The 20512-nt window shown below is 37.7% G+C and overlaps 2 protein-coding genes across 2 annotated transcripts in view; one reads left to right on the plus strand and one right to left on the minus strand.

The window, feature by feature from the left end:
* LOC134680180 (adenylyl cyclase-associated protein 1) overlaps window positions 1-20512 on the plus strand; it is a 55171-nt gene that overhangs the window by 31500 nt on the left and 3159 nt on the right. Inside the window, exons 5-7 of the mRNA XM_063539257.1 lie at window positions 11387-11530; window positions 13025-13197; window positions 14841-15047. Of these exons, the coding sequence (XP_063395327.1) occupies window positions 11387-11530; window positions 13025-13197; window positions 14841-15047 (524 nt within the window). The remainder of the gene's footprint in view (window positions 1-11386; window positions 11531-13024; window positions 13198-14840; window positions 15048-20512) is intronic.
* Window positions 16903-20312, minus strand: LOC134680546 (uncharacterized). Its single transcript, XM_063539660.1, has 5 exons — window positions 20059-20312; window positions 19342-19558; window positions 18482-18726; window positions 17904-18110; window positions 16903-17429 (listed from the first exon to the last, which is right to left on the minus strand). The coding sequence occupies exons 1-5, from the start codon at window positions 20170-20172 to the stop codon at window positions 17295-17297; spliced, it is 918 nt and encodes a 305-aa protein (XP_063395730.1). The 5' UTR covers window positions 20173-20312; the 3' UTR covers window positions 16903-17294.

The raw sequence follows: 20512 nt of genomic DNA on the forward strand, positions 1-20512 counted from the left end.
AAGTGTCTTACTAGCCCTAGAACATTGGCGTTGCTATCTTGACAACGGCTTAAAGTTCACAATCTACACAGACCATTCCGCATTACAATGGTTTCTCCATCTAGATAATCCAACCGGACGTCTAGCCCGCTGGAGTATTCGTCTATCTACATTTAACTTCGAAATTAAACATAAACGTGGTAAAGATCATCTAATCCCTGACGCTTTATCACGCTTACCTTCAGTAGACGTTATTAACTACAATAGTTCTAATACCAATGACGACTGGTATAATAATATCTACGCTAAATGCAGTTCTAACCCCAACACCACTCCAGATTACATAATACATAATAATAAATTATACCGATACTCAAAAACCCCTTCGTTACTCCAATCTGAGTATAATTGGAAAGAAGTTATCCCACTAGAGTACAGAATACCCATTATCACAGAAAATCATTCCACCCCAACTTGCGCTCATTTCGGAACATTTAAAACATACAATAAAGTTAAATTGAAATATTTTTGGCCAGGAATGTACAAAGATATTTCAAATTTTATTGCCAAATGCGAGACTTGCTTAGCTTGCAAACACCAAACCCAACTAAAACTTGGCCTAATGGGTAAACCTAAGCAATGCTCTCGACCCTTTCAATGCATTTCAATAGATTTGATCGGCCCCTTGCCTACTACACTAAAACACAACAGATTCATCTTTGTCGTTACTTGCTGTTTTTCAAAATACTGCCTCCTCTTTGCGATTAAACGTGCTACGTCATCAGTAATCGTTCATATTCTAGAAAACCTAGTTTTCCTAGTGTACGGAATCCCACAGACCATAATTCTTGACCATGGTCCTCAATTCGTTAGTCAAGAGACAACGGATTTATTCCACTCCTATCAGATCCCAAAAATACACTATTGCGCAATTAAATGCGCCCAACCAAATCCCGTGGAGAGATATAATAAAGTTGTTACCACAGCAATATCCTCATTCATACAGGATGACCACAGGAATTGGGATATCAACCTACATAAGATACAATTTGCTATTAATACTTCCGTAAATGAAACAACAAATTATACTCCTTCTTTCCTTGTATTTGGTCGCGAATTAGTCACATGTGGATCAGCATACGATAAATCTGATCTCACAGATGATATTATATTCGCGCCCAGAGACGAATACGCTGATAATCTTGGTCTTCTTCAGCCTGTCTTCTCCGAAGTACAAGCCCGTCTTTGGAGAGCACACCAAACCAATTCTTCATCGTATAATAAACATCACCAACATTTCGAATTCAACGAAAATGACATCGTCTGGAAACGAAATTACGCAATTAGTAATTCTCCTAAACACTATTCTGCTAAACTTGCACCCAAGTTTATTAAATGTTCTATCCTAAAAAAAATATCACCCTTAGTATATGTCCTACAAGACATGTCCGGCAAAATGCTCGGACGATGGCATATTAGAGACCTTAAACCTCTCCCCAAAATTCTAAAATAAATAATATACTGTTTTTCCTTAATTAGATTCTTATTTGGCTCAAACTTAGCTACTTTTCTCCTAAGCTCCTAACTTGTAAAATATTGTATATAATGTTATACATTTATAATTATATCTCATCCCCATTATACATTTCGGACTCATTACATTTCGTACATACCTACTTAGTACGAATTTATACGTTCATTTATACTATTTAATTTATATAACGTTATATTACGTTCATATAACGTTATTCAAAGCTAACTCTACCAGAGTTAGAACAATACTTATTTATATATTTCTTCCCTTGACATAACGTTCATATTTACGTACTTAGGTACATACGTACCGTACAGTACATTTATTAATTCCATTAAGGAATTATCTTATGATATTTTGTAGTAATCCTACATTCCATACGGCATTATTTTGTTGAATAAATTTCAACAATCGTACTCTTTCTAGGTACACATTATTGTAAATATTATATTTAGATTCATTACTATTCAGCGGGTGGTTACTGATTAATAAGCCTTAATACTAATGGAGAGCGATTTAATGAGTACGTCCTCTACTTAAAGGAGTACTCTATTGAAACTTATTTTGGTTAAACAATTAACCAAAATTTTATAAGATGATGTATGAATGACCTTTGGTATGCATGTTTAAATCGCCTCTCTTGTATGATAAACATTGTATATAACATCCCCACCTTCTAAATTTATCACTCATACCCATATTCATTACATTATATTTACATTACGGAAAAATCCTTTGGCCATAAGCCCCAGGATTTTCCCTTCCAGGGCGACCCCGGTAGTGTAACGGTGCGTGTAACGAAGCGTTACACTATCGACCTTCATACTATTTCTGGCACCATACAAATTCTAAATTCCTTTTTGAAATTCAAATCCTATTCCAAATTCCATTCAATGATTTTTATTTTCAGTTCGATCACATACTTTGATCGATAAACATCATTTTATCTAACGGACTGTACTTCCCAAGTTTCTAAACACGACCGTTTAAGTGTGATTTTTATTAGTAAACGTAATAATTCATAAGTGCGTGCAGTTCAGTATAGTGCTCGTTTTGTGGCCCTGCACACCTTCCAGATATATATCTACATCACCACCAAGGCACATATTGTAAGTTATTTGATTTCTAACCTTCTGAATTACGAAAGTATTTTTATACATACCTATCTGTTAACACGTAACCTGTATTGTTACAGGTGCCTTTTTATTTAAATATTAAATACCCCTCATCGCTCTGGATCCTGACTTTCATTCCCATCATCCCCGTGAGGCTCCTCTACCCACCTGCCTGCCCCCTCACAATGATAGCGTGATATGTTTTGAGGTTTATAAAAATCAATTTTAAACTCGATGACTTAAGGTGTATATTAAAGAAAAGATGGTTAAATCACATTCTACCACTTATCCACATATGTCATTGAGAGTTAAAACTTATCCATGATTTGAGCTTTTGAAAAATCTATTCTGAACAAGTTTACATAAAGCGTATTTTAATTAATAGTTCGCGAGGATAACGTATATGTGACTAATGATAGCGTGACATGTTGTGAGGTTTTGAAAAATCATATTTATACTCGATGACTTAAGGTGTATTTTAAAGAAAAGGTGGTTAAACCACATTCTACCGCTTATCTAGATATGTCATTGACAGTTAAATTTATCTATAGTTTGAGCTTTTGAAAAATCAATTCTAAACAAGTTTACTTAAAGCGTATTTTAATGAATAGTTGGCTAAATGACATGCCGCACACACCACTTATGCACATGTGGCATTGATAGTTAAAAGTTATTGGATGGTTTAAGATTTTGAAATATAAATTCTAATTGAGTTTATATAAGGTTTTTTTTTAAAGTGAATCTTTTATTCCATCGCCTCAAATTTAACCGTCTTTATCATGTCGCAAAATCTACTTTATTTCTAGTACTTAGAATTCATAGTCTTTGAAATAAGCTTATACATTATCGGACTAAAGTAGACTCGGCTACAATACTTAATTCACGATTGCTGTTATTTGCTTGTAATGTCATACAAAATTTTAAGGACAGTAGTCGACCTTATTAACCTAAAATACGGTGATCTGTCAAAATCAAATAAATAATTCTGCCGTACTTATTAAAAGAGCAGTAACTCATTTTGAAATCTCTTTCAGCTGTAGAACATATTGTACAAGTACAAAGTATCCAATTGAATGACACTTCAAAATGAGTTAGAGTCGGACCAAGAAAAGTCTGCAGCGGATTTGATAGCCCACGCAGTGCAAGTGTTATTTATACGTCATAATCATAATTTCATAGAAGTTTGACGTTTAAAATAACACTTGCACTGCGTGGGCTATCAAATCCGCTGCAGACTTTTCTTGGTCTGACTCTACTGCTCTTATTATAAGCACGGCCGAATTGTACAATCACCCACACTGTTAACAGCACATCGGTGGACTTTATGCCTTTTGAAATAAGGTCTACCGATGTACCTACAGTTAGGAATGTTGCAGTTTAGAAAAAAAAATCGTTTAATTTGAAAATAAAACATAACCTATTCGCTGGGTGCGATATGACAGCGGGCTTTGAAATGTCACATGGCTGGCTGTCAACGAAGAGAACAAATAATTTCAATGAGATATTGTAATTTACATATATATTCTATTCGAACAGGTAAATCTAACATTTCCCCTCTAAAATGGCATAAATGGCACAATCAATAAATTTCAGGTAGTACACTCACACGGACTTCCTCATGGCCGACTTTACGAGAAGTAAAGAAATAAAAATCGAATAACGCATTTCATATAAGTAACTAATATCTGGGAGACCGAGCTATGCTCGGAAAACATATAAAAACCTAGCTAGATCAATTTTTCGCCCCCGAAAACCCCCATATAACAAATTTCATCGAAATCGTTTGAGCCGTTTCCGAGATACTTACATATAAATAAATAAATATCCAAGAATTGCTCGTTTAAAGGTATTAGATATGACTGTAGTGTCGTTAATAATGCAGACTTTTCGTGTTTTTCCAAAAGGATAATAATAAGTTTTGGCTTAACATGTGCAAGATGTACCTAAAAGAAATCAAATGTGAAGATCATAAGATTCATAAGAGCCACACCATTGAAGCTCATGTACCTAATTCGTCAAACTTCAGTGACAAAAGTCCTTGAATGTAAGCGGTTTTTTCTGTTTTTTCAATCTTTGACGTAGTACATACATAATATTATGATCCATTAAAGTAAAGAAATAATTTACTTTTTACAGATTGATTCTAGTCGTTATGTTACGAGTGGAAAATGTGATTGTGTGTACATCTACTACTAAGAAAACTTCCCGAAAACCAGTAAAGAGCAGCAATTGGGCAGACCTAGTGCCAGACAGTTCGCCAAAGAAAATAACTCAAAAGGGAAATACCTACTTTGAAGAAATGTATGCACCTGCAAAGAAAATTAGGTGTAATCCTTTGCCGTTACATGTTGGAATTGAAGGGAGAGTCAGCATTAAAGTTAATAATGGAAGCTGGTCCTGGTGCTTTATTTATTATTATTACTTTAAATACACAGATACGTAGGTAAACCTCGCTAGTAAAAAGTGACAGTTGGTCTGCCGAAAGTTTCTTTTTGGGCCACGGTGCGCGTTGTGATCGATTCGTGGATCTCCGACCCAGCGAATAATATGTATAGTCATCAGCAATAGTATCTTACACAACTAGGGCCGCAACAATATATGACGCGCTCTTATTGCGCTCCAAATAAGAACGTGTCACATATTTTTGCGGCCCTAGTTGTGTAAGATACTATTGCTGATGACTGTACCTCTTCTAGTAATAAGTAAAACTAAATGACTTAACAAATACAATATTACCCCCCACTCTGATTATACCCCGGACGTAATGTGCCAAAAATACTAGCGGCATTACCTCGCTAAATGGCCAGTGATATTTGTTGGACAAGGAATTAACCAGAGCGAGGGTCACAGCCCCTTTCCCGTAAGCGTCACCTTATACTAGCCCTATATGTTGCGGCAGAAGCAAATATCGTCAGTCATCGCCTCCCGCTTAATACTTTGACTGAGATGATAGTTTCTTAGATGTTATCGTGAATTAAAAAATTGTCAGCCGGTTGTATCGCTGTGGAAAGACCGTCAGTTGATCACATGAAATTGTATTTTTTTTTTCAATCATCGCCTCCTGATACTTTGCCAGATGATAGTTTAGATGCTATTATAAATAAAAAAAACCGGGCAAGTGCGAGTCGGACTCGCGCACGAAGGGATCCGTACCATAATGCAAAAAAAAACGGTCACCCATCCAAGTACTGACCCCGCCCGACGTTGCTTAACTTCGGTCAAAAATCACGTTTATGGGAGCCCCACTTAAATCTTTATTTTATTCTGTTTTTAGTATTTGTTGTTATAGCGGCAACAGAAATACATCATCTGTGAAAATTTCAACTGTCTAGCTGTCACGGTTCGTGAGATACAGGCTAGTGACAGACGGACGGACGGACGGACGGACAGCAGAGTCTTAGTAATAGGGTCCCGTTTTACCCTTTGGGTACGGAACCCTAAAAACGGTCAGCCGGTTGTATATGTATAGCGGTGGAAAGACCGTCAGTTATTTGCATAAACATGTAAATATACGGGCCTACCATTTCATGCCTTAAAGGGGTGGAATTTTGTATGGGGACTTAACAACAACTGCACAACAAACATTGTCAATAGGAACTGTCCCGCCCGCGCGGTGCAGGACCGGCGCTGGTGCAGAATTTAGTCGAAATTTGGTATGGAGATAGTTTGAGTCCCGGGGAAGGACAAAGGGTAGTTTTCATTCAAGAAATCACCCTTTAAGGGGGTGAAAAGGGGGGTTGAAGTTTGTATGGGGAATCAACAAAACGCAGGTTGAATAAAATATTTAATAGCTACGTACCTAAATTAATAATTCCACGCTGACGAAGCACAGTGTTTCGTCTAGAACAAGCTAGGTGGACAAAATTATTTTTTTGTGTTTTTGGGTAGTATTATGGTTAGTATTGCTTAATTAAATATAATTTACTAAAAATTTTAAAATACCATGAAAAAAAGCAAAAAAATAAAAATAAAATATATATTTAAATTAATTATATATTTTTTTGCAAATAAATTATTAACACAATAATAAACAAAATTTTACAGTTCATTAGATACATTATTTTCATAGTATTTACTTTAAAATATACAAAAAAAATAAAAATGTAATATAGAAAATTAATTAAAACTTAACTTATTATTAATAATTAATCTGTTAATTATTAATAACTTATAATCTGTTCTAACTCATGTATTATATCAGAATAATAATTGTTTTGCGTAAGTTTTTTAAAGTTCTTCTGAAGGATATAACACGCTTGTACCTTTTGCATTGGGCAAATAATGATATGATGAATATTTATGATAATCACCCTTCATTGACCACATTTTAGTCTGCTTGTAAGTTTGTATTTGTCGATTTTGACTCAATATAATATGCTAATGCCTCAGTAACACTTAGCTGCCTAGAATTCATTGAAGTACCTACTGCTGTCATAAGAACAAGACTACGTTGGCTTAAGTGGACTTTCTCTAATATTTTTTAACATTTTTGCCGTGTTCTATTTTCTGTCGATCACGAATCAATCGGGATTTCGGCAGCAGTTAAAATATAGGTACGTAATTGTACCAGATCTTTAACTCAGCGTTTTTTCCGTTTCAAAAGGGGAACTTTTGAAGTTTAATTTGGGTCTTCCTGCAGGATTAACATTTTCAGACGACGTTGATGCACTTGGTCTAGTTATGTACACTCGTAATTCTATATTTTGGCCATCCATACCACTTTTAAACTTTTCCACAAATTGCTTCTTTAAATCTTGACGCACTATTCCACTTGGTATTCAGTTTTGATGAATAACTGGTTAAAATATTTTTTAACCGTCTCTCAGACTCTTCTTTGAAATCTCGTAACTCATATTTTACCAATATAAACTGATAAAGGTGGAAATTTTCGTCGTTTTTCCCCTTATTTGTCCATTCTTCAAAAACCCCTTCCTTAAAATAGAGAAAACGTGTTCTGCAAAAAAAATGAAAAAAAAATGTTATGCAAATTTATGCAAAATGAAATATACACCATCATAAAATAGAATTATGCAAGTAAATAATATCAAAAATCTAGACCGGTGTCAAGCGGTGTCAAGTATTTGCTAGTCTATCAAAGTTCTAAAATGAAGAAAAAATCACCACGTTTTTAAGTGCATATTTATTGCTCTATACGAGCATTATTACAACTGATATGAACATGTTTTTATGAAAAATATAAAGTGCTTACCTTCAGTTATAAGATCTATTACCAAACCTTTTCATAAAATAACGTTTTACTTGTAAGAGATGTCGTTGAACGCATCACAAAATTGCAACTGATTAAATTGTGCAATTGCACTTACCTCATTAGCTGACTTCTGCACCCTATGGCTCATAAAATTAGAAAGTTAGACATAATCTATTAATGGGTTTGGGGGTTTCAACATGTTGTTTATCATATCTAATGACTCATTAGAGATAATTTGATAACGACTTTTGTCCACCTAGCTTGTTCTAGACGAAACACTGTGCGAAGTCGCGGGCAAAAGCTAGTATTATAAAGGCGAAAGTGTGTGTGTCAGTCTGTCTGTTACCTCTTCACGCTTAAGCCGCTGAATCGATTTAGTAAATTTGGTATAGAGATAGTTTGACTCCCGGGGAAGGATATATATTAGGATAGTTTTTATGTCGGAAATTATCAAAGGAAGGAAGGAAAAAATCAAAGGGGGGTGGAATTGAAAGAGTTAATGAATTATCTATTAATTGAAGTAAGTGAAAAAGAGATAACATGGGGGTGGAAGTTTGTATGGAAAATAAATAAAAAGCAACTTTTAACTTCTCCAACTTTATCTTCCTAACCTTCTTCAACTTCTCCAACATCTTCATCTTGTTGAACTTCAATTTCTTCAACTTAAACTTTTCCAACTTATTTAACTTCTTCAACTTCTAATTCTCCAACTTATTTAACTTCTTCAACTTCAAATTCTCCAACTTCTTCAAGTTTTTCAACTTCGACTTCTCCAACTTCTCTAACTTCTTCAACTTCAACTATTCCTACTTCTTCTCCATGGTCTTGTCCAGTTCCTCTTTAGTAACTACCGTCAGCCAGTAGATGCAGTGATAGTGATGTTAGAACCTAAAACAAAGAGTTGTAAGTTGGTATGTCGTTATTAGATAAGGTGACAATAATGATTTGAGGAATAGTGCAACATAATACGAGTATCTTTACTTTAAAATGTGCCGGCAATCCATCGCCATGTTGAGGCTTGAGGTCAGCGTCGAGTTTGGCACACAAATAGAGTGCCAATTCTTTGCGCACTCTACACGGCGTCCCACGGCGATGCCACATGGAGGGAAAGTACCTTAAATATCATAGATAGCATATTTTGCTGAAAGAAGACTTCATTTTATTTTTAAAACTTAGTAAAGTTGCATTCATACTTTTTTAATTTTATTTGAAAAAAAATGTATGGAAAAAAAATATCGCGTCATTGGAGGAAAAGTACCTTAATTATTGTAAATGAACATCTTACTGAAAGAAGACATTATTTCGATTTAAAAAAACAAGTTGAATTGCATTTTAAATAATTTCATGGTTAAACCGGGAATCGAACCCGCTACACGAGAAAAAAAAATACCTTGTAGCGATCTTTGTCATACCGATCGAAAGGCTTCAATGTGAGAATTATTTTTTTGCCAAATAAAATAACATAGTGTTGGAAACAAAAGGAAGACCATTAAGCTACAGGGTATTTTTTTTTCTCGTGTAGCGGGTTCGATTCCCGGTTTAACCATGAAATTATTTAAAATGCAATTCAACTTATTTTTTTCAATCGAAATAATGTCTTCTTTCAGTAAGATGTTCATTTACAACAATTAAGGTACTTTTCCTTCAATGACGCGATATTTTTTTTACATAAAATTTATAAAAAAAAAAGTATGAATGCAATTTAACTAAGTTTTAAAAATAAAATGAAGTCTTCTTTCAGCAAAATATGCTATCTATGATATTTAAGGTACTTTCCCTCCATGTGGCATCGCCGTGGGACGCCCTGTATATATGTGCCGAAACTCCTCGCTGGGCATATCAAATGGATTGCAGTAGTCCATAATGGCCCGTCGTTGGAGTTATCTACTTATTTATGTTATTTTTCTTCGATAGCAGCAGCTGCCAAGAAGAAATGATATTATTATCTTGCCATCCCTACAAATAATGTACGTATTGATAATGTTATATGTAAATTCAAATTTAAGAAAAAAAAACAGATACTTACCTACTGATATTTTAACTTCAAGAAATTGCATTTTTTACCACTTATATACCACAAGAACATTTATGACTTATGAGTGAAGTGCAAACAATTTGTACATAGTTAAGCACCTGTAATTAGTCCAAAGTTAATTGATTCCATTGTGTTACCACAGTTAAGCCATTTCTAATTAAGTTAGATGCATGAAAGTGTGTTAGCGAATGCTATAGACTTATATGTGTACGATTTAAGTACAATAAAATACAAACAATACAATTTACATAGTTAATTTTCGTAACACAAATGAATCAATTAAGTTAAGACTAATCACAGCTTCTTAACGGCGCTTATCGTGACCCAGTGAGCACTACGACAAATTAATCAAAGGCTAGCCGTCAAAAATCGACTATATGTCTAATTATCCAACAATCGTAGCCATTTACCGTGTATTGTTGTCTAAGTGGACAAAACGGTATGAATGTTATAAAACTGTATAAATCTAGACAAGTGGCATTTATATCATTTAACTTATCCACTTATCCACTAAGTTTAAGTTGGAAATGTAGACAAATGACATATTATCCAACGACCATGTTATGCAGTTAATCATTTAACGACTATCGCTGTCAAAAGTGGAAAAGACGATAAATCAATAAAAACTGGATAAAATGTCAGTTTTATCATCATTTATACAGTCATATCATTTATCCAGTCGACCATCATAGCCCTACAGATCGAGAAATGGCAAGCTCAACTGTTGATATTGTATCGAGTACACGCAGTCACGGTCCGCTTGGATCCGTATAAAAATGCCATTACACGTTGATAGCACAGTAAGCTCCATTTGTGCTAAAATATAACGGACCCGGTCATTCAAGCGCTTAGATTATGTTATGTTGCCGCCTCTATCGAGCAAATGGGGCTCGATTTGTTTGTAAAAGTGATTATTTAGTTGTTTTTCTTCGGAAGTCCGTCAGATTCTGGGTGCTTGTAGACAAATTCAATGTAGACAAAAACCAATTAAAAGTATATGTGCCAAAAACAGCCTACAGCGAGCTGCATTATCTAATACCTTTAAACGAGCAGTTCTTGTTTATATATTTATATGTCTATTTATATATGTACATATACATATATATATTTCGGGGGTCTCGGAAACGGCTCTAACGATTTCTATGAAATTTGCTATATGAGGGTTTTCGGAGGCGATAAATCGATCTAGCTAGGTCTTATCTCTGGGAAAACGCGCATTTTTGAGTTTTTATATGTTTTCCGAACTAAGCGCGGTCTCCCAGATATAGAACCATTATTGTAGCCAGAGCCTATAGTTTTTTTAGCATTAGAAATAAGGTAAACAATCTTGATGTGTCTTTTAACAATAAGTTACGGCAAATATGTATTAATTATGAATCTAATACGATCATTTATATTGTTCCGCTTTCATAAGTAATAGTTACTGATTTTTGAAATGCGTTTTTCACTTAAAAGACACAAATGAATAATGCTAAAAAAAACGAAGTATAATATGACATGTATTGTTGATACAGGCAAGGGTGGCGCGCCGCCGCCGCCGCCCGGGGGCATGCCGCCGCCGCCGCCCTCGCTGCCCGCGGCAGACTTCTCCAACCTGTCCGTGGACGACCGCAGCGCGCTCTTCGCCGAGATCAACCAGGGCGAGAACATCACTAGCAGTCAGTATTTGTAACCTTTAACCTACTATACCACATCACTAATAAACCCACACAATTAAACCCACAAAACGCTTTCCCCCAAGGTGACCTTGCTAGATTTAAACCGTGTAGGCGGTGGTTTTCCACCAAAATACATTGCGCCCCGACCAAGTTTAGAGTGACCTTGGACCGCCAGATACTTAGGATGCCGTTTTTTACCCTTATGGTACGGAACTCTAAAAATGACAATTTCTGTAAATTTAACGTTCTAAAGCAATTTTAGACAATAACACAGCACCGGCACGAGCTGAATGATGTCACTGAATAATGAACGTGGTGTATGTATTATACGATTGCCTCTCTGAAATGTCAACGCTTTTAAGCAACGGAAAATGAAATTCGGGAAATACACGCATGATATATCAAAAATGGACGCGCTCTGGTACGATGCACGAATTTGTTTGATATTGCTGAACATTTTGCATTTAATCATGACGATATATTTACTTACGCAATTTGTATATAACTACGAGTGATATAAGAGTGTCAAAAAAAGTATAATAGATTATATAAGTTATTAGTCGTGTGTTTTGAACAATTATGAAACAAGTATTACATATTTCTAGAACAATCCAAAGTCCAATTGTATAATCTAAATCGAGAACATTAAAAAAATCTTCGTAAATGATGCGACCGATGTTACGTGTATAGTGTATAGGCCACCAAGTTTTTTCGTTAGCCAGCGCGGGTCCAATTCTGGTATTTCACGGCAGTTGTTAATAATTGTTACATCAAAGGAAACTTAGTTTTCTCTGTCGTTGAGCAACTCGCTCCCAGATTGTCTCGGGAACGGGCCGCGTGTGTTGTTTTGTTATTAACTTCTTTCTTACACTTTGTTGCTAAAGTAGAAATGTTTGGAATTAGTCTTTGATCACTTGTTCTGCTACGTTGTTACGCACATTAATTTTGCTACGTTTCGCAATCTAATAATACACATCTTGTATCGGATACGGACATAATGTAATGAGTTTTTGAATACATTCTCAGAACTTGGAGTGTAGGGTCTATTTTTTTGGCTTTGTATTCTATTTATTTTTAAGGTTATATTTCTTATACTCTTATACCCCCTTATTTATAGACGTCTGCTAAAGTTAACAAGCCGATAATTTATTCGATATTTATTGGACGATTAAATTTCCATCACACCAATACGTCGGAAAGGGACAAACGATTATTATCGGCTTGTCGACTTTAGTAGACGTTTATGAATAAGGGGGTAAATATATCTTTTAAAGTTTTCCAACCCACAGTAAAAAAATGTGATGTACAATCACATAAAATTGCGGGTCACTTCTGGATGAGATTAGCTTAGGACCGGGACAAGTGGCATACTAGAAGAGGGGCCTATGCTCAGCAGTGGGCGATAAAGGGCTGATATGATGATGATGATGATGATGATGATGATGTACAATCGAAATTTTGTAGCTTGTATAGTTAACGTACTGGTTGGTTCAGGCCTTCGCAAGGTGACATCGGACATGCAGACGCACAAGAACCCCTCGCTGCGGCAGGGCCCGGCGCCGTTCAAGGCGGCGTCGCACGCGCCCAGCAAGGCGCTGCCCCAGCCCGGCGCCGGCGCGATCGACAAGCCGCCCGTCTTCGCGCGCGACGGCAAGAAGTGGCTCATTGTGAGTATCATACACACTGTTAACTTGGTTATTATCCAATCCATGGAAATCATGCAAGTGTGTGTAATTTTCACTTATAATCATTTATATAATCATCAGGTGAAATTGCACAATTAGAATAGGGAATATTAGGCAAAGCTCTGCGTAGGTGGCACTACTAGCACATACAGTAAACAAACCTCATTGACATCATCAATGACACATCATGCGTCACTAGGTCAATCACATGGCCTACCGTGAAACACGACAATCGAAAGTTGTTTCTGCCTCTTTATCACTCGTGCTTATTCGATCGATAGAGAGGCAGATAAAGAAATTTCGATTTTCGCGTTTCGCGGTAGGCCACCTGTAAACAAACCGCCTTGATGAATCAATGTCATAGTGGAAACTTATCAAAAAATTGTTTAAGGCCTATGTATAAGTTACTCTATGGTTTACTAAACAAATTAGTGCTGCACTCTGGCGGCAGAACATTGCAGTAATACTTCCTATTGGGTCTAAAATGGTACATCACCTAAATTATGACCTAATAAATGGTGTAAAGGTCCACAAAAAATAGTTTGAAACCCCCATTAGTCAATCGATTGTGGTCAATTGACGAGTTAGGTATGTTCTAATTAAAAAATCGGGCAAGTGCGAGTCGGACTCGCGCACGAAGGGTTCCGTACCATAATGCAAAAAAAAAAAAAAACAAAAAAAAGCAAAAAGAAAACGGTCACCCATCCAAGTACTGACCCCTCCCGACGTTGCTTAACTTTGGTCAAAAATCACGTTTGTTGTATGGGAGCCCCATTTAAATCTTTATTTTATTCTGTTTTTAGTATTTGTTGTTATAGCGGCAACAGAAATACATCATCTGTGAAAATTTCAACTGTCTAGCTATCACGGTTCGTGAGATACAGCCTGGTGACAGACGGACGGACGGACGGACGGACGGACGGACGGACGGACGGACGGACAGCGAAGTCTTAGTAATAGGGTCCCGTTTTACCCTTTGGGTACGGAACCCTAAAAATGAATCTCAATTGATGTCTATATTGCGTCCTAGAGCTTAAATATGGAATTTCATCTTACTCCAAACTAGAGCAGCTCAGCTAGATTATTACCCACTCAGAGAAAACCGCAGCCCTTTATACGTAGGGTTTAATTAGTAGGTCTCATCGTATCAGGTAGGTCGCGCACTCGACGGCATTTCACGTAAGGTGGAGTTCAATAGAAAAGGAAAATAATGTAAACAAAGCAATTCACCTTCGTTTGTTCGTAATTTGCCTTTTCTATTAAACTTCACTTTACGTACCTACATATACTTTTCTTTTGTATTTATGTTGGCATCATAAGGCTCGTGAAAATATGCCTTTTATTGTTGGCTCCCAACTTTTATAAACTTTTAAAATTTCCCTTATTTATTGAACCCTTTCCATCCAAAACTGTCTCGCCCTCATGTGATTCAGTCATTTCAGGGAAAGGAGATAATCACGTGGCATTACCAATCGGCATGCGTTCTCAATATCATGCTAGCTTGAAGTGCTCACAACATACATTCACTTCAACTATATATTGTGTGGGTACACATAGGAAGAAATTAAGTTGAAGAATGTAAGCAAATCAAGTTATTAAAGCGTCCTTTCAACTTGTTCGAACAGGAATACCAGAAGGGCAACCCCAACCTGGTAGTGGAGAACGCGGAGATGAACAACGTTGTGTACATGTTCCGGTGCCGCGACTCGGCGCTCACGGTGCGCGGAAAAGTGAACGGCGTCGTGCTCGACTCGTGCACCAAGTGCGCCGTCGTGTTCGACAATCTCGTCTCCAGCGTCGAGTTCGTCAACTGCCAGTCCGTGCAGATGCAGGTCAGTGAACACTCACGGTGCGCGGCAAATTGAACGGCGTCGTGCTCGACTCGTGCACCAAGTGCGCCGTCGTGTTCGACAACCTCGTGTCCAGCGTCGAGTTCGTCAACTGCCAGTCCGTGCAGATGCAGGTCAGTGAACACTCACGGTGCGCGGCAAATTGAACGGCGTCGTGCTCGACTCGTTTACCAAGTGCGCCGTCTTGTTCGACAACCTCGGCTCCAGCGTCGAGTTCGTCAACTGCCAGTCCGTGCAGATGCAGGTCAGTGAACACTCACGGTGCGCGGCAAAGTGAACGGCGTCGTGCTCGACTCGTGCACCAAGTGCGCCGTCGTGTTCGACAACCTCGTCTCCAGCGTCGAGTTCGTCAACTGCCAGTCCGTGCAGATGCAGGTCAGTGAACACTCACGGTGCGCGGCAAAGTGAACGGCGTCGTGCTCGACTCGTGCACCAAGTGCGCCGTCGTGTTCGACAACCTCGTCTCCAGCATCGAGTTCGTCAACTGCCAGTCCGTGCAGATGCAGGTCAGTGAACACCGCTACAGATAATAGTCTCGTTTTGGGACCAAAAATGTTCGAAAAGACTAATTTAAATACATAAAGGCGACTACACCTTTAACGGCTGCAGAATTACTTATATATTTCCTATTATAATAGGCAGAAATAGGATAAAATTACAAACCGTAACAAATAGGATATGAGGTTATTCCATTAACTTTTGGAGCAATATTTCTTGAATAATAGCTATTTAAGTCAGACATTCATTTGCCGCGCAAACATACGAATATTCTAAATAGGAACAGTTAAGTTAAAGATATATTTTTTTATATACTTACCTATTTACATCCAGCTTTATGTATCAATATCATGTGTGGGTGTGTCGATGCCATCATGCCAGGCACACCCACAATTATAAATATCGAGCTGACACGTAATTAGAACCTTCAAAAATATTAATTGAATTTGATCGCGTTATGACTCTTGGGAGTTTTTTAAATTACATTGTTTTGCGTATGTTACCATATTAACCTAGTTTAGTAAAATTATGTTTCATAAAACAATGTATTTTTCTGTAATTTTAACAATGCACTGGTTAAAAATGTGAACCAGCAGCATGTCAAGATGTTGGAGTGAAATCTTAGCCTGCAGATTGCACAAACACTAATGAGTTATTTCGTGGCGAGGTCAGGTAGTGTGTTAGTGCTGATGCTGATATGACCAGAAGTCTTGTCAGCACTAATGATGCCGCCCCATTTTCATTCTTGTGAAGATTATAATATGGCGCCCAAAGAAATGTAAAACTTGAATATATTTTTAAACACTCTTTAATTCGTTCATCGCACAGGTAGGTTCTTCGAACACAGACCATAAAGTGGTTCCTATTCAAATATTCACGGACTCGCATATATGTCTATGCCGCTTTTATGGGCCACAGGCCTGAATTAAAGGAACACTTAATTTATTTAGATTAGACATGTGTAAATGTTTTCCTTGATAAAACTAAATGAAAATGAGATGAGTCTAGTGCAGGGGTCGCCAATCCTTTTAACCCTGAAGATCACTGCCAGGCCTTTGGCTCTTCGCCTTCCTTTTCGCGGGGCAAAATCAAAAGTTCGCGGGCTGTAGTTTACGAGGCTTTTTAATAGGATTTAGTGCAAATAAAATAGGGTATAAAGAAAAACATTAATCAATTTTAATGCGGCAAAAATTAAACCGCGAGGAAATCGTTATCGGAATCGTTGTGGTCGAGAGTGAGGTCTTGCAAGGCGAGCAGCTGGCTGCTCGTCTCCTCGACCAGGCGCGGCAGCGGCGCGCGTTCGCACCGCCTCGACTCTTGTTCTTCATACACCGACCTTTCCGCCTCCTAGATATTATACTATGGTTAGTTTGATTATTACAGATGTGAAAATCTAGAACATTTCAAAGTACGTATTGGGTGAAGCGTTATTCAGGTTATTCTGCATCTTTCTACCAATAGACACATTTTGGTAGTGAGCGTTTTGGATTGAAGGCACGTTAGAGGGGCGTTCATTAAGCTTTAAGATTGGTTTTAAATTGTAAATTCTGATAAAATCTTACACCTATCGATTTTTAAGACCGTGAAAGTATTGTTTTCAAGCAGTAGACAAAGCAGACAAGACGTCAAAGATATGTTTACATTTCTCGCCTTATTACAAAGGGGTAAGGTGCAAAAGTGTAAACATATTTTTGACGTCGACTGTACAAGTAGGTTACTATCGACTATAAGTTAAACGTGTTGTCTACCTAGAAGCCTCGTCAGGGCAGTTTGCCACAAAACAATATTTACCTCGTAGCAGTTTCCGTAATATTTATCGTTGTACACGTGGCACGGGTAATCTGTACATTCGGTTATTTCAGGCTCCTGAAACAATACACATTTATTTACAAACAATTTGCTTACGAAACTTATCTATGTTGCTTGTTCAAAATATGCTAGAAATGTGTAGCTTGGGTACTGAACTGCGCTACACAGGTGTTGCCACGATGAACTGCTAACGCAAAATTTCCTGTTCGATTTTATCCATAGTTAATGATAAATCCTACAGGTATTTATGCTCGTGCTGACCTGCTAATAGTTAGTTCACATAAGGCCCGGGATGCCGCCGGTTGGGGTAACACCTGTACGCGAGTACCGTTCCCGACATAAAAATAAATTTTCCGGGTTCTACTTGTACCCAATAGTAGTGTTTATAAGACCTGGGGTGGTCACTGTCAGGGTTATACCTATGGACGGCACTGCCGTTGTCGGTCGTGCTGCCGCGACGTTAGATGTATGTCCTTCGACGTGTGACCCCGACCCCGCCATGGCAACAAGTGGTGTCTGGTTGTACTGTACCCGAAAGTGGTTCTTGTAAGGTCCAGGATGGTCCCAGTCCCGGCTGTCCTCGTCGATGGCGGTGTCGGAGTCGGAGTCGAGCGGCCGCGAGCCGCTGATGTCCTCCGACGTTTCGTCGCGGTCTTGCCGCAGTATGTATTGGTGGTCCTTCATTACCAAGTTGAGTGCCTTTTGCCAGCTCTCCAACAACTTCTTGATGTTTGCCATCTGAAATATAATTAAATATTACAGTATCATTTTTTTACCACGCGGCCCGTATTATAAATAATATCTGGAAGACCGAGCTTTACTCGGAAAACATAAAAACTTAAAAATGCGCGTTTTCCTAGATAGGACCTAGATCGATTTTTGGCCCCCGAAAACCCCGAGTATATAGCTTATAGCAAGAGATCGTTAGAGTCGTTTCCGAGATTCCCGAAATATATAAACAAAAATTGCTCGTTTAAAGATAGAATATCGTTTTTCATAAAAGCAAGCTTAAAGCCGATGCTACTTTGTGGAAAATAGCGTCAAACTTAGAAATCAGACGAAGCTTTAGATTTTGAGGTTTTCTATTCGTTAATCTCGGAAACATTTACCTTTTTCTTTAACAGAGCGTGTCTGCTACTTCGACGGATTCGTTTCTGCTTAATGTAGTGCTTGAGATACGCAACTTTGTAGACGTTGGTCACTTCAATGATTTTGATCCGACAATCCTTCTCAACTTCCGCTTGGCTCACCGACGAGTATTCGCTCTTCGCGGAGGTGGGCTCCTCTCTAGGGTCATCACCGCTCTCGTTGGTTCTGTCTGCTAATCCATTCTTATCGAATGCCAGGAGTTCCACTGAGTAACAGTTTGTTGTATCATCATAGTGTCTGTAGGCCTAAAAGTCACGATCGAGAATTGCAAGTTTAAAGCATTAAAGTAGTAAATGTAGTAATAAATCCCGTTAAACACAAGTCATATTATTCATAAACGCACGAAAAGCCTCAATTAGTTAATTTATATTTTATTCAAATGATAATTAAGACAAACGATTATTATCTGGTTGAGGGTTGTAGTACGTGGGTTTTTTTTGACTGATGGATTTTTTACTACTTTAATGCTTTGAACTCGATCGAGACTTTTAAGCTCAGCCGAGGCTTGTAACATTAACTAAAGTCTATTTCTTTATTCGGTAGACTAAAATGACATTTTATACTATGAAATGACATTTTATGTTCATACTAGGAAATGTCATTTTAGTCTACCGTTTAAAAAATAGACTTTATTTCGCTTTATCACCGTGAGAAATAAACTAATAACTCCGACTAAGAATTGGACGCTTTCTAATATTTATTTGTTATTATTTATCGTCATCCAAATTACAAGTTTAGTATAGGTAGTTTGAGAGAAGGTCGGTTAACATTTTATCGGGCGGTTGTTAGTTGAAAAGTTTCACAAAACAACATAAGTTACTCAAGTTAAAATCTTGATCGCTGTTGAAATGTCCCAAGGAGCTAGGCCTCTCAATGGCGAAGGTGTCCAGTAGCTTGCGCAGCGCGTCGTCGCCGGCGACGAGCGAGTGAACGCGCGCGCGCATGTCGCGCAGGCGCGTCGCCTCGCGCTGCTGCAGCGCCAGCAGCTCCGTGCACTCCGTCTCGCGGACCACCTGCTTCGTCTTCACCATCGCGATCTGTTCAGTTTATTGCAGCGGCGCTTTAAAATAATCTCGGTATCCGCTAGTACATTTTTTTTAAATTTATTGTTTTATAAAAATACATACATAAACAATAACAAAAATTTCGCCAAACTGTACAACAGTTTGTTGGCAATTTATGAAACCCTTCTAAAAGCTTCGGAGGAAACTTTGGCAGCTTATCAGTTATAACGTATATGATCTATTTTGTACGCCATTATTTTTTTATCTTGTGTGTTCGGGGGGACGCGACGCCTGGACGCTTTAGTAAAAAAACTAAAATACAGGTTAAGAGCTGCAGCTGCTACTGGTCGCGAATGGACAAACTTAGTGTAAAGAACCTAGAGAAAAACTTTTTTTTGTCAGATTGGATGTCCTTATACCTAAAGCACAATCCCAAAAATAACATTGTTCATCGTGATTTCGAACTTATATAATTACATTCCTAGCCTAGAGTGAGTGAGTATGAGTGCATACTTAGTTACAGAACATTATACCTCTAAAATTAAATCTTCGAGTTCTACTTGTTTTGTCTTCAGACGGTCTCTCGAAGTACGGTACACATTGCTCACAAACTTGTACAGATATACTCCGGATGGTAAATATTTCATGCTAAACACTAACTGCAATATAATAGGTAAAATTAAATTACTGAAGTCGTTGCATCCAAATGGTTATGCGCTACATATTTATCTAAGTGAAATAAGAAACTTACCGCGTTGAAAATAGTTAACTTTATATAAAATTTGTAGAAGGATGTAATACAAAATTGTAAAAAGGGTATTCCGTAGTGATTTAGTACATGGTCCCAGTAGTTGTCATGTGCGGTCGGGGGCGGCTGCGGCAACGGCCGCTTGTTGTTGAACAGCCTGCTACTGTACACCGCGAGCAACACTGACACGACCATTATTACTAAACGTTTCGTGATTATCATCACTTTAATCCGTTTCT

This window comes from Cydia fagiglandana, chromosome 3 (genome assembly GCF_963556715.1).
Source record: "Cydia fagiglandana chromosome 3, ilCydFagi1.1, whole genome shotgun sequence".
In the NCBI taxonomy this organism is placed as follows: domain Eukaryota; kingdom Metazoa; phylum Arthropoda; class Insecta; order Lepidoptera; family Tortricidae; genus Cydia; species Cydia fagiglandana.